Genomic DNA, 13557 nt, shown 5'->3' on the forward strand with positions numbered 1-13557 from the left:
TATTCATCTCAAGATACGATATATTCATCTCACGATACGATACGATATATTCATCTCACGATACGATACGATATATTCATCTCACGATACGATATATTCATCTCACGATACGATACGATATATTCATCTCACGATACGATACGATTCATTCATCTCAAGATACGATATATTCATTCATCTCAAGATACGATATATTCATTCATCTCAAGATACGATATATTCATTCATCTCAAGATACGATATATTCATTCATCTCAAGATACGATATATTCATCTCACAATTAGATACTATATTTTTATTTCACCGTAAGATTCGATACGACATATTCATCTCACGATACGATACGACGTATTCATCTCACGATACGATTTGATACGACATATTAATCTCACAATACGATACGATTCGATATATCCATCTCAAGATACGATAAATTCATCTCAAGGTACGATACGATATATTCATCTCCCGATACGATTGGATACGATATATTCATCTCCCGATACGATTGGATACGATATATTCATCTCACGATACGATTGGATACGATATATTCATCTCACGATTCGATATATTCATCTCAAGATACGATATATTCATCTCCCGATACGATACGATATATTCATCTCCCGATACGATTGGATACGATATATTCATCTCACGATACGATATATTCATCTCACGATACGATACTATATATTCATCTCACGATACCATACTATATATTCATCTCAAGATACGATACGATATATCCATCTCACGATACGATATATTCATTCATCTCAAGATACGATATATTCATCTCACAATTAGATACTATATTTTTATTTCACCGTAAGATTCGATACGATCTATTCATCTCACGATACGATTTGATATGACATATTAATCTCACAATACGATTCGATACGATGGATTCATCGCCGATACGTTACGATATATTCATCTCACGATACGATATTTTAATCTCACGATATGATTCTATATATTGTTATCTCACGATACGTTTCTATAATTGAATACGATACTATATTTGAATCTCACAATACTATATATTCATCTCACGATACTATATTTTAATCTCAGGATACGAGTCGATAATGTATAATCTCATAAGTTTAAAAATCATATATTCTTCTCATGATACGATATATTCAGCTGACGATACAATATATTCATCTCACCATATGATTTGATTATATAATATATATTTATCTCACGATAAGATTCGATAATGTAAATATATTTTTATCTCACGATACGATCGATGCATTCATCTCGCGATATATTCCGATACACTTGAATCATTTTCGTAGCAGATTTAGGGGAGACTGAATTTCAAGTAATATCTTGTGATTGTTCCACTATTTGGGGTTGAACTCATAAAACTAGAAGGCAAAACATGTCCAAACATCAGCTTTAAAATTATTCGTCGTATTAATTAATGTCATGTTTGAGATCATTAAAGTGTTGTCTTTAAAATAAATGTTCCTCCTCTCTAAAAAGATAATTAACCGACTGTATTTTTCTAATGTTCCACAACATTTTAAAACCTTCCTGGAAGACTCATAATCACTCATTTTTACAACTCAAATATAGTAACGTCAGAATTTTATTAGGAGATAAAACCATATGATTCTTCTTGGCTGCCCTGAGGTGATACTTCTGCAGTCTGTCAAACACCGACTTCTTTTCTAATAAGTTCAGTCGTCGGTACATTCTATCGACACGTCACCGTCTCAAAATATAGCTTTTCCCCCTTATTAACGCAGGAGTTTCACTGCCTCAGTGAACGCCGCCACAGATCAAAACAGGTGCCAATCCCCGGACTACCTCCGAGCCAGAGAGTCAGGAGGTTAAACAGTCAGGGGGACACTGAGCTGTCACTTTGCAGGAACACAGATCTGGATCATTCACTTAAAAACCGGGTGGCTAAGACCAGGCTGGTTCCCCGGTGACCCCCCTCCTCCCTGCACCAGATCACTCATCTATTGTGAAGCAGGTAATGAGCGACACACACACACACACACACAAACACAGTAATCATTCCAGCCAAAGACAATCTGGCACCTCGGTCCCTCACGTGAAGGCGGAATGAGGGGAAAACAAACAATTTGGCATCAATCTGCCGGTGTCTGGCGAGCTCACACACGGAAACGCTCGTTTATCTGATGGACAGAAATCCTTAGGAGGCTGGTGGTGCTCCGTCTCTCTGAGGCTTCCCTCTAAATGTGTCATTGTTTATCTCCTCCGGCCCAATTAGACTTTTGCTCAGGACTCTGTCGGACTATCGTTGGTGCAGCAGGAAGTCACGACTAGTAAGAGTTCGCTGTAATAAAAAAATTTAAGTCACTTCAACACCTTTTTTTATGTTGAGAATAAAGATCAGTTTCATCCCTTAACAGGATTGTTTTTTTGGTTAAGAAAATGTTGTGACAGGTATATGGTCATATATTAAGATTTAATCAATACGCTTGAATATTGGGATTCATTTTATTTCAACGGACTATATTCAACAGCACTGCATATCTTTTACATGCGTTATTGCTATGCATGAGTTTATACGCTTAGGATGTTTGTATTGGCAATCTTTTTTTGATACGACTATATTGTGATACTGTAGGGACAAGGGTACTTTCGTAGTATTACCGAGTCCTTCAGTGTTGTATTTACAGACCACATGACTCTTGACGAAGTCATAACGGCTTTCATTTGCTTTCAAACCAAAATATGTCCAAACATCAGCTGAAAAAGCTGCTGGAGTCAATGCATCCTCTCGTCCTCAGTCATCGCCAGGTTCTTGCAAGATTTCATTGTTCCTTTGGCTGCAGGGGGCGTTATGACTTCTGCCATCTAGTGGCCAGAAGTTTAATTGTAACAAATAAAAATTGCCATTAAAGGGAAGTAGTCAAAAGGTGTCAATTTAAAGTCAATCGTTTCAAAAATGACACATGTTTCATGTTGTGAGCTGAATGTGTGTGTATATATATATATATATATATATATATAAATTTGAATGCTAATGGCAATACATTTATATCCTGACAGTATTGAAAAACAAACTACTAAATAATGAAAATAAATAAAACCAAAAAAGTGTCATCAATACAGTGCTGTTGAATATCAATGTAGTACTGTGAAGATATTTAAATTTTCTAATATATCTAAAACATTTCTCCAGCTTAAAGATGCCAATTAAAAATCTAAAACATCATTTCAACAGCAAACAATAGGAAGCGTCTGGTGTCCCAGTGAAGGTTAATGACGCAGCTGGTGGAGGTAAAGAAACGCTGATAAGCTGAAGATACTGTGCACTTGAGCGGGCGGGCAGGCGGGGGGGGGGGGGGGGGGGGAGTGGTGGGCTTGTGTGAAAGGTAAAAGATTACATTTTCACAGTGATTAACCGATAAGAAGCTTTGGAGCAGCTCCAGGCACTATTGGACGGACGTCCAGGCATGTATGTGCGCTCGCACCAGCAGGGCACTGAAGGCAATTAAGGGTTTTAAGCCAGAGGGTTGGAATCAATTATCACATGCCAACTTCCTAAATCCCATCTGCTCACGTTTATTCAGCAGAAAAATGGAGGTTCTCTTCTGCCAGCTCGTCAACGCTTAACAAACGTTCCAGCGCCGAAGCTTCGCCGCACGATCAGCACCAGACTTCAGCTGGAGACGTGATTTATGGTCGTGTGCAGCGACACACTGACACTTCACCTTCAGGCTGTTTACTATAAACCTCACGTTACGCAACAAACGGACACACCTGAGCTTCACTGTGAGAACCATCTTTTAAAAATACAAACCAGTGGAGAAATGCATTGTTATATCGTGTCGTATGTGACGTTTTAAAATGAGTCAAGAGTCCAAATGGGAGGTCCAGTTCAACATGAATGTAAATTGATCCAACGAGACGCACTTGTGGGTTTTTCTCCCAGCGCTCTGGTCCGTTAGGTGATCTCCCGGAACGCTCTCTTCTCCACGTACTTCAGCTTGTGTCGCCTCTTGAACCTGGAGGGAGACAGTCGGTCAGACGGGTTTGGAAACGGGTCGGACCCAGATCCATAGATCCGAGACGCGCCGATGAGATGTTACATAAGAGTGGAGATCCTTACTTGGCTCTGTCTCTGGGTTCTATCAGGTTCCTCTTCTGCAGACTCTTGAAGCGATCCTTGAGAAGACTGCCCTCTGGCTGCAGCGATACGACATTACAGGCGTTTACAGAAGAGTCGAGCATGTACAGGCAACAGATTATATGACGACTGGTCTTTTTGAGAGAACAGTAGATAAAACTTCCCACTGATTTTTACATACAATGAGGGCACAAGAGTTCCTACATCTTAAATTCCGACTAAATAAACGTCGCTAGCATAATTTTCAACCGATTTCTAGCACAGACACACCGTGCCTCATACCACTTTGTGATTGTGTGTTAATCTGTAAATTAATTATAAAGAGTTAAATATAGATAAGACATTTTAATACCAAATCAGGACTTTCGGGGATTCATGGATTTAATTCCTTTAAGGAAACACAAGAAACTTAATTCTTATTATACACCGTTTCTCTCCTGACTGCTTTTTAGTAGTTTCTCTTCTAATAAAATAAAAAAAATCTCTAGAAGTTGGACAGGATATCCATTATCAATAATACATTAGTTTCCATTTATGGAACCAATTCCTGACTTGGTTAGAAAATAGTTGTACATCATGTGTTCCTATAAAATATATATATTTTTAAAGGTTTCAAACAAACCCACGATCAGTCACAAATGACTAAATTATTAGACGGTAAATACAAGTTTAGGTGAAGTCAGTAGAAAATTAACTCATCACAGAAGACGCACAGCAGTACTTGAACATACCTTGAGTTGTCGCAGGGTTCCAGCAAGCTCGTCACTCAACTGGACCTCCATGTCGGGAGCTTGAAACCTGGAATATTAGGAGGATCTTGTGAAAATATTATCATTGACTTCTTTAAAAAACATCATAATAGTCTAGTCAACACAAATGTTAAGTCATACAAATGATTAAAAAAAAAATTCATTCTTTAATCTGTAAAAACTCAGAAGTGTGTACTTGAGTTTGCCGAGTCGTCTGGGTTGAGCCTTCTGAGCTTCCAGGTTCTCCTTGCGCTTCTTCTGCCTCATCTTCGCTCTCTGCTCCAGCGTTTTGATGGAAGTTTTGATGGAACGAAGTTGGAAGAGCTGCTGTCGCATCAACGTCTGGCGTTTCTCTGCGAGCCGCCGTTGCAACTGAAGACACGAGGAAAGACTCCTTCAAGTTTCGAAGCCAAATGTTGAATCTAACATTTTTAGGAATTAAATCATTTGAATCTTTATATTGAAACGTTGAATTAGTTTTGTTTCTATAAAAAAATAATTTAGTAAATTCAATGTTTTCATAATGAATTATAATTTTTAACATTAATAACACAATTTGAAACTTATTGAAAGTTTTACATTCAATTATACAAAACATAGTAAACTTACACGTTATAAAATAAAAAATGTTAAGTTCAAGCATTCAATATCCTGATTCACTGATCTTCAATAAAGAAGCATCTCATGTTTACCTTTATTTTCTCAGACTTCTCCTTCTTCCTCTGCTTCTCGGTCTTCTTGTCAGCCAGACTAATGGCGCCACCAGCACCGCCCTCTCCCTCCTCAACGTTGGCAAGTTCTTCATAATCCTCCTCGTTATCCTCTATCAGGCCTTGCACCACCTCCTGGTAGTTACTTTCCTGCACGAACATGTAGACTTTTGTGAGCCACCAACCTTACCCAACAACCGGTCGCTCCAGCAGGAGAACTTACATCTGTAGCTTGAGCTTTCCTGTCGAACTTCAGCTGTTTTTCAATCCTGTCTTCCGCCTTCTTCCTCTTCACCTCCACGTTGTGGGCCGCTTGTAGCAGAGCCTGGAGAAACGACCGCATTAAACCACGACGCTCTAACAAACGTCTCCAGCCACTAAAACAATCACGATTCATTTACATCCTCAGATCCCAGAAGTCTGTTTACACAACAGTCTCCTGAGCTCCTCTTAGTTTGTCTTCACATTCCTCAAAGAGAAATACTGGGAGCGCAAGGATGAGATCATCACTGGACATACATACGTGTTAAATTGCAAGGTTTGACCCTTTTCTCAAAAATATAACAGACTACGAATAAATATCAATAAGAAAAAGGTTGTTTTCTTCAAGTAAAAAAAAAAGAAGTATTTTATTCACATAACATTTGAGCATTAAGGAAACATGATCACGTCTAAATGTATCATGTTAGTGTGGTACTAAAGCTCACCTGATGGGACAGGAAGTCCGGATTGTATGAACCACCTGGAGCGATCACCTCGACGGCAGGAAGCACAGACGGCTTCGTGTTTATTAACCTCTGTGGACGCTGGAAGAACGAAGAACCAGATTAGGGATGAAGTCAATCACTGCAGGCGATCAATTGAATACAATTTACCTGAATAATCTTTTTGCGAGTTTGTAGAAGGTACCAAGGGTCCCGGGTTTCTTTAACTGTTTAAGAAAGATGGTTCAAGTTAAAGCTTTTATCAACACATTATGGTACTTTTGCCTTGATAGAATTCCTAAATTGCATTTTAGATTAATAACGACGTTACCTTCTTGACCCCAAATGTCATAATAGTCTCTCTTGGGGTTGTTGTTGGCATCCGTTGCCGTCGTTGTAGTCCTGGGCTTGATGGGAAGTTTTTTCAGGAGTAGCTTCTGTTTGCGCGGCAACTTGCCGTGGGCGGCTAGTCGTTCTGCGTTCTGAGCTTTTCTGCGAAGTTTCTTGGCGTTGGGTTGTTGGTAAGCAGACACACTAGAAGATTAAAAAAAAAAATACAATTAATTGAATTCAGGAGCTCATGACACAAGGAGCTGAAGTTCATCCACATTCTTCATATCCTCAGATCCCAGGAGTCTGTTCACACAACAGTCTCCTGAGCTCCTCTTAGTTTGTCTTCACATTCCTCAAAAAAAGAGAAATACTGGGAGCGCAAGGATGAGATCATCACTGGACAACAGTGGTCACATGACCAAGATTTGACACACGTTTATACATGATTCAGACAACAATTGTTTTTTCTTCTAAGAATAACTCTAGATCCTTTGTATACATCACCTGTAGCGATGAGGCTTTTTCACGCCACCGGTTTTTAAAGATCTGTTGTGTTAACACGCAATTTCAGACTCGTTATAATAAAAAAGAGTTATATTCTTATTAAACTAAGAACTCTGGCCAACATGAATTTAATCCATGATGTTTGAGTCACTTATAATCGGGTCTATGTGTAAAAATGCTTCCGCTGTAGGATTAATAAAATCTTCAAACAAAAAACATGCACTTCTGATAATATTGGAATAAACGTTCTATGAGTAATCCAAATTAATTTACCCATTTTCCATTTAAATATTTAATATAACAGATGAATGAATCAAATAAATGTTTTATTTGAGACCAAACATGAAGTAGCTCATCTTCTTGTTAAGAATTTTTTGATTAATGTTCTAATGCGTTGGAACATCGTTTTCACATTTTAGTTAGTTAATACTCGGTTTGCTTCAGGTTTCTCAGATGATATAGATCATCTACACAAAACCCTAGAATCTACTCACTCTTTGGGTGCTGGGATGAGAGAGTCACGCTGTAGAATCAAGTCTATCCTCAGAGGACGTAACTTTCGTTTGGATCCTTTTTTATCCACTGGTTCTGGAACTTTTGAAACAGAGAAACACACCATAAATACAAAAAAATAATTATAAAAAATGCGATTTACTTTTGGCATATGGAATATTTTAAACTCATATGATTTTAACAGTAGTGTTTGAGAACATTCAAAATAACATACCTTTTTGTTTCGGTTCAGTTTCAGCTGTTTTTCCAATGTCCAAAAAGAACAAACTTTCGTCGGGCTTTTCGGACAAAACACCACTGAAAACACAAATAAATGGTTCATCGAACTTGACTTAGCAAACACCATTGTTTCAGAATATACTCGTAAATAAAACACGTGTTACTTAAATGTTTGCTAGTTGTATTAGCATGTTAGCTTACCCTGTTTTCCTCTCTTGCTGCCTGACGTCTTCTAAATAGTCTTCCACATCATTCACGTCGATGTATTTGTTCCAGTTCTTCTTCTTGTTCCTGTTCACGCGTTTCCTTTTATTCGCCTGTCCTTGAATGGTGCCTGAAGAAGGGTTTAAGTTTAAAAACCCTTGCTGCGAGGAAGCCACGCGTTTGGCTTTCCAGGCGGCCGCCATGTTGAAGGAGTGACGTAGACAGAATCACGTGACTTTATTGTGAGCCCCCCCCCCCCCCCGACATCTGCGTCATACAGAAAGTCTGTAAAAACCTTAACTAAACTTATTCTTATTTAGCTCCTGTTTATCAATTTACCTTTATTTTAAACATATATGCCAAATGATTAAACAAAACGTTGAACCATGGCCAAAGTAGATAAATAATATTTAAAATGATAATAATACAATAATGTCCTTTTTTAGTCTGTTATTGTAGAAACAACACGAATCCACCAAACAATTCGATAAAACCTGTTTATTCAAAACATTTATTAGAAAGATTCTAGCAATACATACAGATAAACAAACTGGGATAATAGTTACATTTAAAATCTCGTATATTTCATATATAACAATGTAACAACGATTTTAAATACCATGTTATTATTTGAATTGTAACTATTGCAAAGGCCACTGTATCGAAAATATTCCACACAGTTAAAAAAAAGGCTAATACATTTACAAATGTAATTAAATTAATTAATAAATTCAATAAACTTTATCAATAAAATAAACACTTTCGTGAGCACATTTTCATTTAAATTATATTACACTATAACTTATTCAAATTTGGTACGATTATAAGCGGGAAATGACGTATGAAATCGAATCACAATTAAATCGAATGTTTATAATAGAATTATCTCTTTAATACCCTATGAACTACCACGATTTTTTCTGTGACTCCTGTGTTTGTCTTATGTGTCTTTGCCTTTTAAAGAATATATTTTTAACTGTGTTTTGTTTTTGATTGTTAAAGCGCTTTGTGACCCTGGTATAGAAAAACCTTTACAAATAACCTTTACTTACTTACTCACATTTGAAAAACAACATATTGGAATTTATTCCTTTAATGATTTTAAATTAAAAAAAGTTTTGTCAAGTTTTCTCTTGCTTGGCTCCATCTAGAGGTCAAGCCAAAGATTGTCGTAAAATCATAATAAAACTGTATTAAACACATATTAATAATAGAATTAGATATAATTATAGATATGGCAATATAAAGCGAAGTGTAGAGGAAAAACAACAAGAAACACAAGTGAGTGTTTTCAAACAAAATATTTTTTTATATGTAGTGATAATGTTTTAAAGATATAAAAAAAAAAACATGTCTCTAAAAAGTTACATTTTAGTTTTAAACGTAGTGGCTTTAACGTGAATGTGACACTTTATCTATACACTGTTGGCTTTTAACCTTAAAACTACTAAATGTATACTAACATAAAGTTGGTAAAATAATAGTTACATGCATTTCTCAACATTTGTATTTAAAAAAGAAAGCATTTGTATTGGTTTATAATAACTCAGCATGTGAGTAGTATGTTTGTGCAGATGCATCATGGGTAACGTGTCCTCTTGCTTTCCTATGTTCTCTGTCTTTTTTTCGCCTGCCTTCGTTTTAAAGAGAGAACGACGCTTAGGACACTCAGAATAAACCCTAAAATATCTTCTTCTATCTGTCGGCAAATTGTAAAAGGTAAGAATCACGATTCGAGTAAGTCTTCAAACTATCTCTACACGTTGTTTTTCTTAGTGGATGCAGGTGTTTTTTTGGTGAATTTAGAGAAAAAAGCAAACGCGTCGCCGCTGAGTCCATTTTCAGGTTCTCGTCGAGCGAAAAGGCAGCGAGCTGGTCGAACAGGTCCAACTTCACTCGAAAAAAACTACTAAACTAAAGGACCTTTCGACCGAGCTTTGACGAAAATATCTCCATTGACATGTTTAGCATCATCTTCGAGAAGAATTTTTCACTTCCACTCCGCCGTTTTTTCAATATTCGATGTCGAAAAAAAGCCTCTTGGTCTGCCTCAACGATTTTCCTTTTCCCGTTCACGCTCTTCTCTCTCGCCAACAGCCAGCCATCATCTGCAGTAGCGTTCGTTTATTCGCCTGGCTGCGGCCGGCGGGGCGGTGTCGCTCCGTTTTCCTTCGAAATAGCTCATTCTCATTAAAAAAACAAAGGTGGCGCCAGACGGGGACGTACCGGCTGACGAAACGAACGAACCCGAGCTCAATGCGCAAGAGGCGCGGTTAGTCGTATTGCCAGCTTTGAGGCGATTGGTTCAAAGGTTTTTCATGACCCGCCCAGATTATTGTAATGCGGTAGTTGATTGGTTGGTTTAAGAAGCGTCTACACGTGATTGGACGCCGTTGTTGTCTTTCATTGCTTTGGTATTGCATAAGATTCTTGGCTTCTTCGAAAATACCCTAAATGTATTCGCTTGCTTACGCAATCCTAAAAGAAAAGATCCTTGTATTTAAAAAAGTTTTTATTTATAAATTATATAGCTGCTTCCCGTTATAATGAGTAAACATTAAGAAAATCTCCGACCAAATATTAATAAACATTACGTTTGCACATCAAAAAATATTTATAATCGACCAGTTCACAATGTATTGTTTGAATGTACATTTAATACTTTTTTGTAAAGATAATATGCCCCCATTCTTCCCACATTGGGGAAATGTAGGTCGTCACAGCAGCTCACAAATCAACGGTTAATAACACATAATATAAATTAATAATAAGGATCATTCACGATACACTAATAATAATAAATGGTAACAAAAATCAATGAATACAATTTAAAACATATGGCACACCCATACCTGTCATGATATCTGGCTGGTGATTGTATAGACTCGGGTTATGAAAAGTATCGAAACTCAAAAAAAGTATAGGTACTAAAACCTTATATCTCGATTAAATTCTCATTTTCAAAACATAAATATTCCACCAACCCCTACCACGATTTCCCTTATATATAGATGTGCACAACACACCTCAAAATGTTATTGTTTATTTTATAAATACATTTTTTTTGCACTACTTTGTTTTTGGTTCCTTGCATTTTTACATCTTGCAAAGACATTGTACGTCTTATTTCCTATTCTTTCCTTATAGTTGTTGATCAAGAACACTTATTTGTTTACAGATAACTTCCTTCAACAATGGCCCGTACCAAGCAGACCGCCCGTAAATCCACTGGAGGTAAAGCTCCTCGTAAGCAGCTGGCCACGAAGGCCGCTCGTAAGAGCGCCCCTTCCACCGGTGGCGTGAAAAAGCCTCATCGCTACAGGTGAGATATACGATGGATCTAGAGTTATTCTTAGAAAAAAACTACTTTATTATGTCTTATTTAGTAAAATATTGTTTCTTAATGGCATAATAAGTACGACCGTTTTCCCGACCATTCCAGGCCCGGTACCGTGGCTCTGCGTGAGATCCGTCGTTACCAGAAATCCACCGAGCTGCTGATCCGCAAGCTGCCCTTCCAGCGCCTGGTGAGAGAAATCGCCCAGGACTTCAAGACCGACCTGCGTTTCCAGAGCGCCGCCATTGGAGCTCTGCAGGTAAGCGTGCCAAATCAAGTCCCAAATATAATCAATTACCACTCTTTCCATAAGATCATCTTTATTGAAAACCCTTGATTATCTTTCTGACAGGAGGCCAGCGAGGCATACCTGGTGGGTCTGTTCGAGGACACCAACCTGTGCGCCATCCACGCCAAGCGCGTCACCATCATGCCCAAAGACATTCAGCTGGCGCGTCGTATCCGCGGGGAACGCGCTTAAATGTTTTTTCTCATAACTCGAGGTCATCATGACCACTCATCACTTTTTTCCTTCCTCTAAACTTAGTTAGTAGTTTGTTTTTTGAGCTTCTATATATCTATATATCATGATTGTGATAACCGTAAACGTGCGATTACGTCTTCTTTGGTGCTACTAGTTGCTGAATAGAGGTATCTTCATGTATGGTTGAGACATTAAAAATCACGGCTTCACTTTTTACACCTAACTAGCGGTCTCACAAGAATGCCTTGTCATTTCCATCGATGAGGCTTTTTTGCAAGACTGATGTGATCTAGCGTGAAAGTAGAAAATAGCTTCGAGGCGTAAACATTTTCATCTTCAGACGGACACATGCATCGATATTATGGGTCTCTTACTCTCATTTTATTAAAGACTTGGTTCATCTTTTCTTTGTATTCTTACACAGTCAATATAACAACATATAATCCTGGTCATAATTTAAATGTCATTGTAGTTTGACACTGCATGATTTCAAAAAATTCTAAGCGGCATATATGTAGCAGTCCTTGGTTGATTATGCTTTGTTTTGGGGGTTTTGAGTCACATTATTATGTCTCGATTATGATTTTTGACTGTTTTGTTCCTCTCAGGTTGATACGATAACCTAATTTGTTTTCTACTGTGTATTTGATTTGTATTTTTGGTCATTTTTCAACAAAGATATTTGTACTTCAAAATTCACAGACACAATAAACAGATTCTTGTGGTTAAATTGAATGCATTTTATTCCATCATCGGTCAAAACCCTGTTCCAAAAATATCTCAGACAAAAGATTGAACTGAATTTGAATTAAGACCTAATGGGAAAAGCCACTAAACCAAACAAACATCAGATTATTTATATTTTGAGGGGAAGATCTTCCATTATTGAAACTGCTATTGATTTTGTCTCTTCATAACCAGGGACTGGAATGTATTTTTTAGCAACATAACAGGAAAGTCTCATCATTTGGGGATTTTTAGATGAAATAATTCTTTAATTATGAAAGTATATAGTAGTAACACAACTTTTTGCTTGACAAAATAAAGATAGCTCTCCTTTGATCTTCATATACCTTTATTATTTTTTGCCATAATTAAATATATTTGCTCAATAGTGGGCCTGGAATTTGTTGTGGAGTAAAAGTATCTGGATGTTCTGTTCTATGTTACTCTTTGTCTTTTGTATTTTTCTTTGATCTATGTTCTTTATCTTTAGACTTAGATTGTATAATCTTGTTCTTTCTCTTTATTTCACTTTGTTCTTGTTCTTATATTATTTTGATTTATTTTTCATGAAAAATTGCTGTATTTGCTGTGGCTAATGGAAAAAAACAAAGTTCTACCTTACCTTACCTTAATGGAAACATAAAGCACAACTAAAGTGTATTACTATTCAGATTGCGTACTATGGACGATTTTTTTTAATTTTCATTAACGGCTCTGTACCTTCAAATGATAAAAGCATTTAAGATATATCTGCATATCATGTCAATAAAGTTAATAAAGAAAAAGATGGCCTTTAAATAAACTTTTCCAAGAGCTGTTATGATACATGACTAAGATATTGGAATCAGTGTTGAAAAGGTACATTTCAAATCAATCATTAAAATAACACTATTAATCAGGATAAAAGGGAAAAACAAGCCTAAAATCAAAAAATGTTTTGACCA

At 37.0% G+C, this 13557-nt stretch overlaps 2 protein-coding genes across 2 annotated transcripts; one reads left to right on the forward strand and one right to left on the reverse strand.

Annotated features, from left to right (window-relative positions):
- Nucleotides 1-3769: 3769 nt before the first annotated feature.
- nop53 (NOP53 ribosome biogenesis factor) lies at nucleotides 3770-8269 on the reverse strand. The gene is made up of 12 exons (XM_087796495.1): nucleotides 8064-8269; nucleotides 7858-7940; nucleotides 7625-7724; nucleotides 6625-6827; nucleotides 6465-6520; nucleotides 6297-6395; nucleotides 5813-5914; nucleotides 5572-5739; nucleotides 5076-5251; nucleotides 4862-4928; nucleotides 4113-4189; nucleotides 3770-4008 (listed from the first exon to the last, which is right to left on the reverse strand). The coding sequence occupies exons 1-12, from the start codon at nucleotides 8267-8269 to the stop codon at nucleotides 3948-3950; spliced, it is 1398 nt and encodes a 465-aa protein (XP_087652621.1). The 3' UTR covers nucleotides 3770-3947.
- Nucleotides 8270-9629: 1360 nt separating this feature from the next.
- LOC148075042 (histone H3.3A) lies at nucleotides 9630-12617 on the forward strand. The gene is made up of 4 exons (XM_087796496.1): nucleotides 9630-9785; nucleotides 11245-11388; nucleotides 11509-11662; nucleotides 11756-12617. Exons 2-4 carry the CDS (start codon nucleotides 11261-11263, stop codon nucleotides 11882-11884), a joined length of 411 nt encoding a protein of 136 aa, XP_087652622.1. The 5' UTR covers nucleotides 9630-9785; nucleotides 11245-11260; the 3' UTR covers nucleotides 11885-12617.
- The last annotated feature ends 940 nt before the right edge of the window (nucleotides 12618-13557 follow it).

This window comes from Callionymus lyra, chromosome 7 (assembly GCF_982586985.1).
Source record: "Callionymus lyra chromosome 7, fCalLyr1.hap1.1, whole genome shotgun sequence".
In the NCBI taxonomy this organism is placed as follows: domain Eukaryota; kingdom Metazoa; phylum Chordata; class Actinopteri; order Syngnathiformes; family Callionymidae; genus Callionymus; species Callionymus lyra.